Source organism: Heteronotia binoei, chromosome 5 (genome assembly GCF_032191835.1).
Source record: "Heteronotia binoei isolate CCM8104 ecotype False Entrance Well chromosome 5, APGP_CSIRO_Hbin_v1, whole genome shotgun sequence".
Classification (NCBI taxonomy): Eukaryota; Metazoa; Chordata; class Lepidosauria; order Squamata; family Gekkonidae; genus Heteronotia; species Heteronotia binoei.
Window position 1 is genome coordinate 31,582,858 of NC_083227.1, and position 17,721 is coordinate 31,600,578.

At 45.4% G+C, this 17,721-nt stretch overlaps 1 protein-coding gene and 1 pseudogene across 1 annotated transcript in view; one reads left to right on the forward strand and one right to left on the reverse strand.

Annotated features, from left to right (window-relative positions):
• Positions 1-1,495: 1,495 nt before the first annotated feature.
• Positions 1,496-17,721, reverse strand: part of LOC132572227 (carnitine O-acetyltransferase-like) — a 68,119-nt gene continuing 51,893 nt past the window's right edge. Inside the window, exons 10-14 of the mRNA XM_060239077.1 lie at positions 11,775-11,897; positions 8,861-8,996; positions 7,402-7,464; positions 6,148-6,285; positions 1,496-2,046 (exon numbers count right to left, since the gene is read on the reverse strand). Of these exons, the coding sequence (XP_060095060.1) occupies positions 1,831-2,046; positions 6,148-6,285; positions 7,402-7,464; positions 8,861-8,996; positions 11,775-11,897 (676 nt within the window). The 3' untranslated portion in view covers positions 1,496-1,830. The remainder of the gene's footprint in view (positions 2,047-6,147; positions 6,286-7,401; positions 7,465-8,860; positions 8,997-11,774; positions 11,898-17,721) is intronic.
• Positions 10,565-11,027, forward strand: LOC132570999 (NEDD8-like; annotated as a pseudogene).

Here is a 17,721-nt window from a genome sequence, read left to right on the forward strand (position 1 = left end):
CAGCTTGCTGGGGGTAAAGTGTAGATGACTGGGGAAGACAATGGCAAACCACCCTGTAAAAAGCCTGCCATTAAAATGTTGCGACATCACCCCAGAGTTGGAAATGACTGGTACTTGCACAGGGAACTGCCTTTTTTAAGGTGAAGAAGGCTGCCACTCTCCTCACTTTCCACGAACTATGCAGAACATAATTATTCAGCAGTGTTGTTCTACACTAGTAAGAGGATTGTACTGGAAAAAAATGGTACACAAAGTTACTCGGGTGAAGGATTCGGGACAGCGATCTGTACTACTGTGTACACAGCTTGTACTGGGTGTTACTGTAAGTAGGATCCTACTATGTAATTTTAGCATCGTTTAATGCTTTGCTCTCGTTCTGTTTTCAGATTTCTAGTTTGTTTCACACCTCTGGAATCCAAACCTGATTGGCATTGTTTACTGGACATTCCATCCAGTTGATTATATTGACTTATTCTGGGCAATCCACCTTGAGTCCCGGTGAGAAAGGCTAATGTAAACAAGTGGATGTGAAATAATAGCTACATAAGCTAAGTGGGAAAGAAACACAGAAGCCTGGACAAGGGATTTTGCTCCCTTTCTCACTGTGGCCCCCAACCTGCAATGTTGTTACTCTCAGCAGGCCGTTCAACCTAGGAATAAACTTGCCCCTCCCCTAGCAGCCCTTCCCAACCCTAAGAAGCAGAAGAGATCCAAGGTCTGTTAACAATCCCCATACTGGATCCAACTCAAACTCATGCCAAATTCTATCCCATCTATATACAGACAAAACAAGAGGAAGTCTCAAAGAATCTCAATTACTGCTCCCCTACAATTTGCACTGATTCTCGAAAGCTTATGCCTTTCAGGTCTAGAGTGCTCCTATACTCGTATCTTTCAGAAATACTTCTTTGCATATACACACAGCTTACCTTCAGTCATGCAGTGAAGTTCCTTGTGCTGTGATGGCAGCTGCTGCCCAAAAATGTTTATCTTTACAAATCTGCACAGCCAATCAGAATCCAATGGCCAATTAGAATCCCTACTGTTTAAAAGCCCCACTCACTTTCTAAAGACACTTGATGAGCCCCATGGTGTCTACAGTGCCATGTTGGGGACTCCTGTTTAGATTAAGACCTCTGTTAGCACAAGCCATTTTGGTATTTCAGCAATCTCATATTTGGGGGATTAAAGAACATTCTAGTTCACTCTTCCCTCTTCCTACCTACCCATCCTGAGCTTGACTGTGGTAGACCAACTCTCAACGCTGGACAAATGTCTCACTAGGGCTGAAGAACTTTTTAACAGCATGTGGTATTGTTTCATTTTCTCACAGATCCTCTTTCAAGAACCCTGTGAGGTAATTTTACCGAGAAGAGAACAGACACAAGAGAGATTGGGTTGTCCTGCCTCTCTTGCAAACCTGAGATCTCCTGGTCAGATATTGTTCTCTGCCTTGCTTCTTTCCATTCACCCCAAAAAACAAAAAGTCAAGACATTTTCTGAAAGAATCTTTTTTCTTTATTCCACCTGGAAATAAATTAGACTGGACTTTGAATTAAGATAGTGTGTAAAAACACCTCACCAACACCTGCTTCCCCCTAGGTCCCCTGGTGGGTTACAAAGGGCATTATGGGTAAGGAGTGTCAGCAGGAAATATTGACAGACACCTGCATAATGAACTTTGGCATGAAAGGAAGGCAGTGCAAAGATTCTGGGCCTAAGGAATTATAGGTGAGGTGCTGACACAAGCAGACAGTTCTCTGTAAGCCAAAGTCAGGTTTGGTTTAGGGAGAGAGAACAGAGGAATGGAGTGTGTCTCAAGAAAGGCATTCATGATCCGCCATCTTTACAATTCCCTAGCAAGGCCCCCACATCATCCAGCGCCCCCTGGAGGCTTCCGGCCAGATGCTCAGCATTGGTCTCCTGGCAACAATTGAAGGCAGTGACAGAAAAGTTAACATGAGCAGGCAAAGGGTTGTAGCAGACGGCGTAGCCATCGGGCACCAGCGGTCCATAACACATCACACAGTCTGTGCGGGCAGCTACCTGAGGGGAGAAGGAAATGAGGATCAGCAGTCTGACCATGCATCTGAAAAAGTCTAGGCTACTTTCCCCTCAAGCTTGAAGTTCTAAAAAAAGTTACTCAGACTCTGGCATGCAACATAGCACAAAAACACCCACAGAACATGTGGCAACGTGCAATTAATAGACTCCAAGAATGATAACACTGTATTATATTATAAAGCAGATTTAATGAGCTAGTGAAATGGCACAACCCTGAAGATAATGCTAGGTAGATCTTCTTGGTAACAGCATTCCACAACCAGAGTGCCACCACTGAAAATGTCCTGCTATGGCAATTCTAGTCTCATTGAAGAAGGTATGGTGCAAGGTCTTTCCAGAAAATCTTAAGATGTTTGCCATATGATCCTCCAAGTTTGCTTTCTCAAGACCTGCTGTGGTGAAGCCAGTTAGGAAAGACTACACCTTCTGGGCCGTTTACAGAAGCCAAGAGAGAACATAGGGCTAAAGCCTATTAAGAACATAAGAAGAGGTCTGACCAGTGGATCAGACCAGTGGTCCATCTAGTCCAGCATCCTGCATCACTCAGTGATCAACCTCTGAGCAGCCAACAACATGGCATAGAGGTTGCAGATGTTGCTTCTTGGCTTTGGGATTCAGAAATTTAGTGCCTTTGAATGTGGAGGTTCCCCTCAGCCACCATGGCTAATAGCCATTGATAGATTCATAGAAGATTCCATCTAATCCCCTTTTAAAGCTATGTATGCCTGTGGCCATCACTACATCCTCTGGCAGTGTAGTGTAAAGTAGTATTTCCTTTTGTCTGTCCTGAACCTACTGCCCATCAGTTCAGTGCTAATCACCAAGAGCAACACTTCCAAATAGAGCTGCTTAGTAAGTCCCATGTAGTCAATGGGGCTGACTCTCAGGTAAGTGTTCCTACAACTTCAGCCACAGTTACTTAAGACTTCAGTCACAGTTACTTAAGAAGCTTCAAGAGAAAACTGGATAAACATATGGAGATGGAGGTCCATCAGTGGCTAATAGCCACAGCGTATTGTTGGAACTCTCTGTCTGGGGCAAGTGATGCTCTGTATTCTTGGTGCTTGGGATGGGCAACAGTGTGAGAGCTTCTAGTGTCCTAGCCCCACTGATGGACCTCCTGATGGCACCTGGGTTTTTTGGCCACTGTGTGACACAGAGTATTGGACTGGATGGGCCTTTGGCCTGATCCAACATGGCTTCTCTTATGTTCTTAAAAGAGGTCTGTAAAGCTAAGAGGAAGTAAATATGTAAGCTTCTCCACAAGTGGATCTTGAAGAGGCTTACAATGCAATAACATTTTTAAAACATTAAAATACTATAAGCCACTAAGTGTGCTACTGTACCCAGAGGTGGAATTCTAGCAGGGGCTCATTTGCATATTAGGCCACACACTCCTGATGTAGCCAATCCTCCCAGAGCTTACAAGACGTTTTTTGTAAACTCTTGGAGGATTGGCTACATCAGGGGTGTGCAGCCTAATATGCAAATGAGCTCCTGCTAGAATTCCACCCGACTGTACCACACAAAAGTCGTCTCCATGGGCCCATGAAAGTGGAATGGGAAGCTCATTGAAGCTCCTCCTCTCCCCCAAACTCAAGCTCCTTCCCCCACATCTCCAGGTATTTCCCAACCCAAACCTGGCAACCCTAAGTGGGCCTCCTTCAGGGAGACAACAGAGCACTCCAACCTTTTTGAGCTCGTGGGCATCTTTGGAATTCTGATGTGGGGGGTGCAACCACAATGCAGCCCCCAAGCACAACACACAGAGGAAAATTCCTTGCAGGTGTTCCTGCAGTTTTAGGGAGGGGGTTAGATGGGACCCACTAGGGCAGGGGGCGGCCAAACTTGCTTAACATAAGAGCCACATAGAATAAATGTCAGATGTGTGAGAGCCACTAGACATGAACATCAGATGTCTGAGAGGAAGGAAGGAAGGAAAATAGGTAGGGAGGGGGAGAGAGAGAGGTGGAAAGAAAGCAACTTGAACTTTAAATGGGTTCTCCAAGCCACTGGCTTGCTTGGCTTGAAGAAGTGGTTTAAAGAGACAAATGCCTTCTCTGGTGGGGGCTTCAAGAGCCACACAATGTGTGTGAAAGAGCCACATGTGGTTCCTGAGCCACAGTTTGGCCACCCCTGCACTAGAGAGATGGGTATAAGGCAGCTTCACATTTTCATGTGGCCAAGACCTGGTTGCATTTCGTATTTCAAAACTGTTGTGGCACGGTCCAAGCTGAAGGGAAGAAGAGAGCATGGGTGTGTGAGGAAGGGAGGGATGCGAGATCAGGACCTTGAATCAAGCACGTTTTTTTGAAGGGATGTGGGTTTATTACAGGAAATGTTGGATCCCACTAATCTGGCAGAAACAGCAGCTGGGATCGCCTCTGGTTTAGGAGTGGAAAGGGAGGAATTGCAAGCTTCCTTGCTTTCAAATACGATGCTTCTGATAGCAGTATCTGAGCAGAGCGCTTTCAAGCTACAGGGATCATAAGGCAAATTGTTGATAAGCTGTTTCTGAACTGTTGCACTGCTGTTCTGGTTTTCCAGAGCATCCCTGACCAGTGTTTGTCCAGCTACTGCTTAAAGACTGACAATGAGGGGGTTGATTGCACTGTTGAACAACTCTTACTGTTAAAAAGTTTTTCCTATTACAGTCCTCTCCTCTGCTGCTAGCAGGAACAGCTCCCTGCCCTCCTCTAAGTGGCAGCCCTTCTAATATTTCAAAAGAGCAATCATGTCTCCCCCCTCAACCTCCTCTTCTCCAGACTGAATATCTCCAAGTCCCTTAGCCTTTCCTCATTGGGCTTGCTCTCCATGGTTACTTGGAATCTACAGTGAGCACTGTGGCACCTACTCTCTACACATGCACAGGATTTCAGTTTTAGTTTAAAGAAAGAAGATACTGGATTTACATCCCGCCCTTTACTCTGAATCTCAGGGTCTCAGAGCAGCTCACAGTCTCCTTTATCTTCCTCCCCCACAGCTCTGTGATAACTATGGTTAACCCAAGGCCATTGTAGCAGAAAAAAGAGGAGTGGGAAATCAAACCTGGTTCTCCCAGATAAGAGTCCACACACTTAACCTCTGCACCAAACTGGCCCTCCTTTCTCACATCAGACTTTCTAGTTAATACAATTCAGACTATCCCTGAAGTTTCTAAGGGTAGCTGTGCTGGTCCATAGTAGAACAACTAGATTCAAGCCCAGGAGCACTTTAGAGACCAACAAGATTTGGAAGAGGGGGCACAAGCTTTCCAATATTAGAGCTCCCTTGATTAGATAAAAGGAGCTTTGACTCTTATTCTCTAAGGTGCTGCTGGACTCAGATTTAGCCATATAAATCAGTGGACTCTTTTAATCAACTTAATTTATTAACTAACATCATGTATCCCCTGCCTTCCTCCCCCAAAAGGACACTGAAGTGGTCTGACACACTCTCCTCTTCTCTTTTATCCTCACAACGAACCTATGAGGGGGGTTAACAGAGTATATTACTGGTCCAAGGTTTCCCAGCAAGCTGCCAGGGCAGAGTGGGCATACGAATCAGGACCTCCCAGATCTGATTTGGCCACCCTAACCACCAGCTCCTACTAAACACACTATATTTTAATGTATTCTTTTTCCTAATGGCAAACTAGAATGTTTATAATGTACGTTACATGTTCAAAAGTAAATTAGGTGGACAGGAACATCTCTTGGAAAGGCATGTTCTCAGTTTAACCCAGACCTGCAAGCAACAGAGCAATGAACAGCCTCCATTTATTGCCTTGACACTCTCACCATCATTCTCCCATTCTGACATGTTACTATTTTGTTGATTTCCTAAGCAAATGCTATCTTGACCAAATATTCTTTCAGTTTGTTAATTTCACTATGAGTTGTTTTTTCTAAACTAAAACCTCAGTATTCAGGTTAAATTGCCGTGTTGGCACTTTGTGATAAATAAGCGGGTTTTGGGTTGCAGTTTGGGCACTCGGTCTCTAAAAGGTTTGCCATCACTGCCATAGGGTTTCCCACATTCCATCACCCAAGGGAAGAACTCTCCAATGAATGGGGATAACAAGGACCACCTGGCAGCTGGTACCTGTCCTGTAGAGAGTTTCCAATATGAGGCAACAGCGTAGGAAGTGTCCATAAACAGTTCTGGTACGCGAAAACCATCAGCAATGGCCTCCAGCTTCAGCCCCAGCAAATGGCGGTCGATGCCTTGACCATCCAGAGCCTGAGATAGATAAAACACATGGGGATTCATAGGTCCTCTGAGGCAACCCTTCAGAAATCCCCCACATTCCAGATAGAGCCATAAATAAACGCTGACCTTGTGCACAGACTTGTGTGACTGTGGTTTGACATACTCCCAAGGTTGGGCGCACAGACTCATGGCTTCTGTTTTAAATGACTTTCCTCTCAATACAGGGGACAAACTCCCTGTGGCTGCCCTCACCATTGCACTTGTCGATGAAATGCTTTGGCTCTGTCATCAGGTGTCGCTATTGTTTTCCTTTTCACAACCAGGAAAAACCTCCATATTCCATGGGTTTTAATATGCCTAACTATTACTTGAAGACGACGACGGAGGAGGAGGAAGAGGACATTGGATTTATACCCTGCCCTACACTACCCAAAGGAGTCTCAGAGTGGCTTACAATTTCCTTTCCCTTTCCCTTCCCCTCCCCATAACAGACACCCTGTGAGCAGTGTTCTCTCTGAGTTAGCGTAAGCTAGCTCACAGTTTTTTTAGCCTCCAGCTCACATATTTTTGTCATAGCTCAGGAAGGATGACCCCAGAGCATAATAATTTATGCAGTAGCTCACAACTTTAATACCAGTAGCTCACAAAGTAGAATTTTTGCTCATAAGACTCCGTAACTTAGAGGGAACATTGCCTGTGAGGTAGGTGGAACTAAGAGAGCTCTGACAGATACTGCTCTTGAGAGGAACAGCTCTACGAGAACATGTGACTGACTCAAGATCACACCAGCAGGTGCACATGGAGGAGTGGGGCATCAAACCCGTTTTTCCCAGATAAGAGTCTGCACACTTAACCACTACACCAACTGGCTCTACAGTTAAGCCCAGATTTTTTCTTTGCTTTTATGCAACTAACCCTCAAACTTTGATAACTACTTATCTTGCAGACATTCCTTCCCAACAACAGGATGGAACGTTCTGCATTTCTCTGGAAGGAAAACCCACCCCCTCATCCCATTTTTAATTTTGGCAAGCTGCTTAGTCAGGAGATTTCCATTTGGTTTCTACACCAGCCCAGATGACACCTTCCACCATGCCAGGTTTTTGCTTCCAACCCTGGAGTGCTTGCATAACAAGAAGCACTTACCTGCTCTGTGAGGGTGCTGTGGGCCTTGACAGCTTCTTGCAGCAAAGACAGTTTCTCTGAGGCCTGATAAGAAGTAGGAAACATGTTACAGCGGTATGTAGTTATTCACCTACAACACACCTCTTAGCTTCCCAGATATTACAAACAACTATAATCAAAACAACAATTAAAAGCAATAACAGACCAACTAACACCAGCAGTACAATTCAGGAACCCACCCTGGTTCCATTCACTCATCATTGGGATATCTCACAACAACAATTATTTACCGCCAGATTATCTAGTTCATACCAGGAAAATTCACTTGCAAATAATTGCTCTAGTGCCACAGTAGTGTAATAATTCACTGGTTTATGGGTGCAACCTAATGGAGGAAAGCCAGCACGGTTGCTGGTTAAACTGATGGACTAAAGCAAGGTCTGGGAGACCTCAGGTTTCAGTATCCACTCTCTGCCATGGATGTTCACTGAATGACCTTGGCCAATTACTGACTCTTAGCTTCATTTACCTCACAACAAGACTATTGTGAGGATAAGAGGACAAGGATGGGCAAACAAAGTTTTAAGCTGCTTTGGGTCCCCATCTGGAAGAACGCAGGATATAAATATAGAAATACTTAAAAATGAATGTATTGGCGGGGGGGAGGGGGGGAAACTGCCCTCAGGCAACTAAAGAAAATGCTTGGGGAAAAAAGAAAACCTTTGCTTGGCACTGAGCACTCAGGCAGCTTGGAACTAGGCAAACTGATTGGGGGAGGAAATCCCCCCAAAATAGAGAATGACCTACATGAGAAGGCTTATAGGACTGTTATGAGCCCAGGCCTAGTGAGGCCTACAGGCTCCAGAGAAGCCTGTGTTGGAGTTGCTAGTGGGTCTACATCTCCCAGGATCCCTTCTGAGAACCAAGTCACCATAGAAGGGAAATTCTGACAAGAGAATGGCTCAGTTCTGAATCTCCCAATAATTCTGATGTCCAAACAGTCGCTGCAGGCCCAACTCTCAGGAGGCAAGAGAAGGAAGGAAGAATTACAAAAAACTGGAATTCCAGAGCCGTCCCAAGGATTGATGGGGTTTTTGGACTAAAAAGGTAAAGGTAATCCCCCGTGCAAGCACCAGTCGTTTCCGACTCTGGGGTGACGTTGCTTTCACAACGTTTTCATGGCAGACTTTTTACGGGGTGGTTTGCCATTGCCTTCCCCAGTCACCTACTCTTTCCCCCCAGCAAGCTGGGTACTCATTTTACCGACCTCAGAAGGATGGAAGGCTGAGTCAACCTTGGACCGGTTACTTGGACCGGCTACCTGAACCAGCTTCTGCTGGGATCGAACTCAGGTTGTGAGCAGAGCTTAAGACACCCTATTAATGCTCATCATTACCACAGCTCTTTGATGTGCAGTGCTTTGATGTCTCATTAGGATAAAAGCACAAGGGATCATGGGGGGGGGGGGGGAGTAGAGTACCTGACAGTTCTCATCAGCCATGGCCTGGACAAAGGCCAGGGCGGCAGAGGTAGTGGAGCGGATGGTCTCTGTCCGGCCACGGTGGAAGCGACGGAGTGAGGCTGACTCAGCAGTGGCACACAGTTCCCCATGTGCTCTGAGGAAGACAGGAAGGCACGGCAGACAAAGATTAATGCCCCACTACACACATGTACACACACCCCTTCCACATGTGGTCTAGTACAGTGATTCTCAGTTTTTCACATCTTACATCCCACCAGTCACTCTGTCAAATAATGTGGGTCCCACCATGGCAGAAACTGAAAGCCCACTGTCCCCATGATAGATGTTTATGTGTTTACAGGCATTCTGTTTATGTGTTTACAGGCATTATTACATTTGTCCTTAAATTTTAAAAGACATGGAAAATTGGAAAAGCACAATAGATAATCCTTGGTTGGTGGCTGGAAGAAGAGTTGAATTGGAGTCACTTGGAGTCTCAGAGCAGTTTACAATCTCATTCCCTTTCTCTCCCCACAACAGACACCCTGTGAGGTAGGCGGGGCTGAGAGAGCTCCGAGAGAATTGCTCTTGAGAGAACAGCTCTGAGAGAACTGTGACTGACCCAAGGTAACTCAGCATCTGCATGTGAAGGAGTGAGGAATCAAACCCTGTTTTCCAGATTAGAGTCCACTGCTCTTAACCACTACACTAAACTGGCTCTCTCAAAGACACTTGCTGGTGGGCAAGAGAAATGGGATTAGAAGAAACAGGACACCGAAGGTTACCACTAGCATGCCAAAAGGCCACAACTAGATAATCCGTGGCAATTCAGATTAGCAATTAGCAGGAGACAGCATGTCACATTTGTATGTGGACGTGGGAACTGAGTGAGAGTGAATTCCTAGTCACTGTCATGAAAACCCTGCATCCTACATGTACTACCAATTGAGAACCACTGATGTAGAACAGAAGTCCCCAACCTTTTTGGGTTTGTGAGCACCTCTGGAATTCTAACACAGGGTGGTGGGCGCAACCACAACATGGCTGCCCCTGGAGGCAGAGCCAACCACAAAATGTCAGGGAGAGAGGTTATGCATCAATCTGACAGAAACTTCAACGCTTCAGGTAGCAACTCTTTGACAGGAGGCCTTTTAAATGAACACATGGTTTAAAAATATTTTCTCACATAAACACACACAGTAACAGTGAAGATCCTTGTGCTGTGGCGGCAGCTGTTGCTGAAGCAACTTTTAAAAAACCCGCACAGCCAGTCAAGCCTTTAATGGTTAATCAAAAGACTTGCTAGGGAAAAGCCCCACCGGGACCCATCTACTTTCTAAACACACTTGTGCCAGGAAAGTTGTTGGCAGGCCTGATCTAGAACAGGGGTCTCCAACCACCAGTCCTTGGACCAGTACTGGTCCGTGGCCTGCTAGCAACCGGACCGCGGAGGGAGGCAGAGGTGCCACACTGCCTCTACCTGCCCAGGACTCAGGCAGATGAAAGAGGCAACATGGCCTTGCTCTGAGGCAGGGAGGCAGCCTCGAAGTGAGATAGAGCAGCCCCACTGCCCCTTCTGCCCGCCTAGGACCCAATCAGCTGATTGACAGGGGTCTTTAAATGGGAGGAAGAGGCAGATGGGTCTTCTGCTGCCTGGACACCTAGCGGGGAGGTGGCAGAAACAGCCCCAGTGGGTGTGTAGTCGGCGAAGAGGCGATCACGATGCTGATCAAAGTGAAGACCCTCACTGGCAAACAGATCGAGATTGACATAGCCCCCAGACAAGGTGAAGAGAATAAAGAAGCGGGTGGAAGAAAAAGAAGGTATCCCTCCCCAGCAGCAGCGGCTGATCTACAGTGGCAAGCAGATGCACGATGAGAAAACCGCAGCTGACTACAAGATCCAGGGCGGATCGGTGCTTCATCTGGTCTTGGCTCTGCGAGGGGGAGGCCTGCGAGGATGGACTCTCTGCCCTCCTTGTGTGCCTCCCTCCCTGACCCTCCCCCGCGCTCCACAATGGACAGATCCGTTTGCGACCCTCCCACGCCCCTCCTGCTTCCAGGAGGATGGCCTCTCCCTCCCGGGATGCTTCCGCAAGCCGTTGTTGGAGGGAGGCACTCTTGAGGAGGGGGTGCCCTTTCAGGGGACGCAGCTCCCCCCTCCCCATCGGCCTCGGAGCTTATAGGGAACTCTGAATGTGACAACTAGCCATCTGGATAGACATCCTACTGAATATAGCACCTTTAATTTATTATGGTTTTATAATTTTTATGTAACTTTTAAACTGTATTTTAACTGTATTTTTATGAATTGTATAATTGATCATGGTATACCATGTCCTGTTAGCCGCCCTGAGCCTGCTCTGGCGGGGAGGGCGGGATACAAATAAAAAATTATTATTATTATTATTATTAAAGACCCCCATGTGAGGCAGGGATGGGGCACGGGGGGCAGCCTGGGGCAGCAAAAGCCCCAGCAGCAGCACCACTACCACCGGTCCGTGGAAAAATCGTCTTCCACAAAACTGGCCCCTGGTGCCAAAAAGGTTGGGAGCCACTGATCTAGAACATACCTAAGCATGATTCCACACTTCTATGACCATTACATCTTCCACTGACAGAATGGAATGTTCATGCTTTGTGCTCAGAGATCTCCATGAAACGCTGATTCTGGGAGACAGGGGGCCTTGAGGAATGGCATGGGGTGGGTTTGTAGCAGGGAGTGGGAAACTGGTACAAACAGCTGAGCTAGTCTGGATCCAACCCATTAACGTGAATGAACTTTGAAGGACACAACTCCCATACAGAACCATACTATTATTTGAGAACAATTGGTCTCCCCCCCCCTCCTTTTAAAAGAACTTGGGTCTCATGCTCCACTTTTATCCCCTAAAATCCAGCCTTGTGAGCTCCTGCCTAGGAAATCATCTCACCTGTAATATGCCAGCTGCAGCGCCACCTGCAGGACAGAGTCTGGGCTCAACCCGAGGCGTTTGAGAAATTCCTTGCCAAAGCTGTGGTAAGTGAAACAGGTGATGTCCAGGTCTGTGATGAGGCTGTGGGGAAAAACACACAGATGGATAACTTTGGATTTATCAAGTCACGATTTACAGCCCCCACCCCACTAGATTAAAATGTTGAATTCAATGCAACAGGATGTAGTGATTGCTACTGGAACAGACAACTTTAAATGGGGATTAGACAGATTCATGGAGGATAAGTCTATCAGTAACTACTAGCCATGCTGACTGAGGGAACTTCCACATTAGAGGTAAAAAACCTCTGAATCCCAGAGCTAGGAAGCAATATTGGGGAAAGGCGTAAGCATCTATGCCCTGTTGGCTGTCCAAAGGCTGGCCACTGTGTGAAAGAGGGTGCTGGATCCGATTGTCCACTGGTTACATCCAGCAGGGCTCTTCTTAGTTCTTGAATTCAGCAGGAGCTCACAGAAGCACAGCTTTCTGATGGCCCCCCCTCCTCCTCTTCTCCAACTACCTCGTCCATTGAATAGTAGGTGCAGCTGCTTAACAATCCCTGGATTAGGAGAGTGGGCAGCCAGCCAGTCACCAGGAGCTTTGCTACACCCCCAGCAGCCCTCATTAACCCCTGGAGAAGCCCACACCACCCTTCTCCACTTCTTATGTGATTTTGGCTGGCAGGTGGCTTGCTGGCCTTTTAACTTTGGTGGGGAGGCAGCCAAGGAGAGCGAGGCCTGTTTGGGCTGGCTGGATCTCTAGCCAGCTGACACAGGCCTCGCTTGCCTGGGGCTCTCCTTTTTTTGTATCAGTTGCTTTTGGCTGGTGGGGTGGGTGGCATATGCTAACAAGTTATGCTAATGAACTCCACCACCTATTTTTCTACAAAATGACTCCTGGCTCCTCTTATGTTCTTATTGCTATGCCAAACCTAGCTATACTGTCAACTAGGGATGGAAATGAAAATTCATCATGAATTTTGTCTGGTTTGTGGTTTGCAAAATGATGTTTGTGAACTGGAGAGCCACTACAGATTTCCTCAAATCTTGATGCAGTTTGTAAAGGGCAAACTGCTCTTCACAAAAAACAGCTGAGTGTTCCCCGCTGCTTGGTTTAAGTGGCTCTGTGCTATTTAAACCACTGCTTTCTTGCTCCCTGCTTTTTGCTGGAAGCAAAAAGCAGAGGTTTAAATTTTAAATGGCTCCCAAATCCATACAAACTTTGCAAAGCGGCCTAATGGCTTGTGGTTCAGCCACGAACTGAACTGGTTCATGCCCATCCCTACTCTTTACACTTCTTGCTCCTTTCAATCAAGGCTCAAAGAATGACCTCTGTGTATTTAAGAAAACACGAATACCCCATACTTGCAGCTATAGAGTTGCCAGTTCTGTTTTAGAGAATTCCTGGGGAGATTTGGGAGTGGTGCATTGGGAGGGGGGGCCTTGTGGCAAAAAGAGGGAGCTCATCAGGAGCATGACACCAAAGAGTCTGCCTTCTGCCCCAGGGAAACGGATGAGCATTGTCCACAGCTCATGTGTAAATCCAGGCAACTGCCAGGCCCCACCTGGAAATTGGTGCTACTTGCTGTGCAATGCTCTTGAACAGAGGTGTCAAACATTTGGCCCAGGGGCCGAATCAGACCCCTGGAGGATTCCTATCAGGCCCCTGAGCAACTGGCTGTCATCTGTTTTCTTCTTCCTCTCTCCTGCTTCCTTTTGTGTAACAGCTTGCTTTTCAAGGCTTGCTCAATCACACAGGAGATAAAGATCAAAACATCTGTTTTCTCCAATGGCTGAGGCTCCTCCCTTGGGGAGGAAGAGCTTGCTTTGCCAGGTTCTCTCAATCGCACAGCAGAGCTACTGAGCCATGCCTCTCTTCCTTCTATTGGCTGAGGCTCCTCCCCTTCCTGGTCCCCTGGGGAAGACAGGAAAGAGCCAGAGCTTCCTTTGCCCAGTTCCCTGGATCCCATGGAAGAAATACAAAGAAAGCACCTTTAAGACCAAAGAGTACTAATGTTTTAAGCATGTTTTAATTTTTTTTAAAAAAAATCTTTAATTGTGTTTGTCTGTATCCTTTATAAAGTTTGTATCTCTGCTATCTAAACTTAAATAGGTACACATATAGGGCAACATGGCTCAGTCCGACAAGGTCTCATTTATGTCAGATTCGGCCTTCGTAACAAATAAGTTCGACACCCCTGCTCTTGAAGGTAGTTTGTATACATTAAGATAACCCAAAACTAAATATTAACCAACTTCCATTGCACTAAAATCATTACAAATGATTTTTAAAAGCAGTTCAGCAGAGTGTGCTGCCTGCACACATAGTTGGGCATTGTGCTATTGTCGCACTGTTGTAATAATTTGCAGCCAGATTGCCTTACCCACACAGGAAAAGCCATTTGCAGATGATTGCTATCAAACATGCAAGGACAGTACAATATCCAATAATGCAGATGGCTACAGCACAGATCAAAAAGCAAGTGGAAAATTAGGACAAGGGGAAAAAGGCAGAGAGTGAAGGAGGCAGAAGGCAAAGCATGTTTCAGGGTTTTGTTTTGGTTTTGTAACAGGAACTGCTTTGCATATTAAGCCACATACTCCTGATGTAGCCAATCCTCTTGGAACTTACAGTAGGCCCTATACTAAGAGCCCTGTAAGCTCTTGGAGGATTGGCTTCATCAGGGGTGTGTGACTTAATATGCAAAGGAGTTCCTGCTTTAAAAAAAAAGCCCTGCATGTTATCAGGGTCCAGTTAAAAAAGAGCACGATTCCAGTAGCACCTTAAAGACTAACAAAATTTGTGGCATGATAGGAGCACATATCCTGCCACAAGTTTTGTTAGCCTTCAAGGTGCTACTGAACTCTTGCTATTTTCGATTGCTACAGACAAACACGGCTATCCATCTCGATCAATCAGTTCAAAACAAGAGATGAGTGGATGAAAAAGAATCACATTGGTAAGCTCTTCCCCTAAAATAATAGCCTGACAGCTTTTTAAAAAAGTTCTGAGGATTCATTTTTTCCCTTCATCCAAACAGAGATTCCTGACAGCAGAAAGCACTGTTTGGGCTTCTTGTTCAAGGAAGATGAATTCCTCACAGGAAATATGAAACAGTGTCTGAACTGAGGTAAACATTACTTTTTTTTTAAATGAAATTTTATTGTTTTGGAATAAAAATTGAAATAACATTTCACTATTATCTATTTTATTCAACAATTACATTACAGCTTATTAAAGGAATGTATACTATTGTGTTTATACTGTTAATTTATATAATATGCTGCTACTGACATATATTTACAATAAATGCAAAGCTTCTATAACATTTGGGATCTCAGCGAGTTTTTGTACGAATTCTAGAATTGGAAACCATATTGTCATGAAATCAGATTGAATATCAGGATTTTTCATTGGTTTTGTCGTATCATTTAATGTAGCCATAATGTACAAATTCCAAATTTTGTTATACCAAAGATTTAATGTTGGAGTCATATCTGCTTTCCATAACTGAGGTAAACATTACTTCGTGACACTTGAACATTTACAGAGAATGTACTAAATAATATGTGCCCAACAGGCTCATGTGTGTAATTTTAATATGCACAATAAAAGCAGATATGCCCTTGGAAACAATACAATTTGTACCAAGGAAACAGGGGAAAAGCATATGTTGGTTGGCTGGCCAAAGTGAGCATTCCCTCATCCCCAGCAGCCATGAGTCAGGGAACCCTCCCAGTCAAGATGCTATGATGAGAAGGGCAAACTGGCCTTTTCTGAAAGTTATGTTTTGTTAGCTTTTTTTCCACACACAAATGCAGTTTCTCATCCAGTGGCATTTACATTTGAAAGCAAGCACTGTATCCTGTACTCCTGTTTATTTCCATCTAGGCTGAATTGCTCTTATGGAACTGTCCCTGAAGACAGTTCAGGAATCTCAATTACAGATAAAACACAAATCAGGGATCTTCTTCTAACGCTGGCAAATGTATTCCCTTGCAGGCATTTGTGGGCACATTTCAATGAGCTCATGAAGGAGGAGGAGGAGGAGGGGGAAGAAGATATTATTGGATTTATACTCCACCCTTCACTTGGAGTCTCAGAGCAGCTTACAACCTCCTTCCCTTCCACTCCCCACAACAGACTCCCTTTGAGGTAGGTGGGGCAGAGAGAACTCTGAAAGAACTGCTCTTGAGAAAACTCAGAGAACTGACTGCCCAAGGTCACCCAGCAGCTGGATGTGGAGAAGGAAGGATTCAAACCCAGTTCTCCAGATTAGAGTACCCTGGACTGCCACTCTTAACCACAACACCAAACTGACTCTCTCTTATCATTAAAGCCTCAAATTGTATGCAACCAGGATATCTGAAGGACTACCTATTCCCATGTGTGAGCATGAGTGAGAGAGAGTGAGAGAAGTGTCATCAAAAGGCCTCTGACTTATGGTGACCCCATGAATTAACATTCTCCAGAATGTCCTGTGGTTAAACAGCCTTCTCAGGTCTTGCAGACCAAGGGCTATGGCTTCCTTGTTTGAGGCAATCCAGGGGTGGCCAAACTTGCTTAACACAAGAGTCACAGAGAATAAACATCAGATGTTTTAAAGCCACAAGACATGAATGTCAGATGTTTGAAAAAAGGAAGGAAGGTGTTTTGAAGTTTTCTGAAGATGGGAAATGCTGCTAATTCTTTCCTGCTTTGGAGACAAATGTTGGAGACTAGATGTTCTGAGGTGCAGTGGAGATCTTTAAGTTATGAATTATTTCTTTCTTGCTAAGACAATCCATGAACAATGCAATCGGAAAAAAAGAGCACAACATGAACAAGGTGCATTCAAGGTGCTAGCTATCAACTACCTGACCTAGGCTAGGCTAAGCAGGGTCAGCCCTGGTCAGTGCTTGGATGGGAGGCCACCAAGGAATACCAAGGTCCTGATGCAAAGGCAGCCAATGACAAAACCACCTCTGAATGTCTCTTGCCTTGAAGACGCCAGAAAAGGTCACCGTAAACCAGCTACGAAGACCTTTAAACGCCTTGGAGCCATGTACTCGCAGGACCGCCTCTCTTCCAGTGTTCCCTCTAAGCTGAGTTAGTGTGAGCCAGCTTGCAGATTTTTAGCCTCCAGCTCACACATTTTTGTTTTAGCTCATGAAAAAATGGCCCCAGAGCAAGCTAATTTATGCAGTAGCTCACAACTTTAATGCCAGCAGCTCACAAAGACTCTGCAGCTTTGAGGAAACATTGCTCTCTTCCTACGCTCCCCTGTAACATCAGAACAAAGCATTCGGAAGGTGCCATCCTGCAAACAGGTAAAACCAGCAACTGCCCATCCCACGCCCATTCTCTCGGGTGAATCTTACACTGTGGAACAGTCTGCCTGAGGCTATCAGGAAGACTCCCATGCCTCTCTCATTTTACAAAATGTGCCAAACAATTCTGTTCATGAGGGCGTTCTTGTAGAAGAAGCAAAAGTGCAATGAAATAGATTGGCTGACTTCTCTTAGGGATAAAGTCTTTCCTACATCTTGCTGCCTTCAACAGATGTGTTTGCATGTGTTGTTTGGTGGGTGTGTGGGGTTTTTTTTACTTTTGTTCCACAAGCCCAGCCCAACTGCATTTTTTAATCTTATCAGAAAACTTTTGCTGTTAGATTAAAATATCATCATACATTAGTGTTCCCTCTAAGCTGATTTAGTGTGAGCTAGCTCAGTTTTTAAGCCTCTATTTCACACATTTTTGTTTTAGCTCATGAAAACTGGCCCCAGAGCAAACTAATTTATGCAGTAGCTCACAACTTTAATGCCAGTAGCTCTCAAAGTGGAATTTTTGCACACATGACTCCACAGCTTAGAGCACTGCTTGTAATACACTTACTGATTGACTGCGAAGGGTTTTTCCCCCCCTT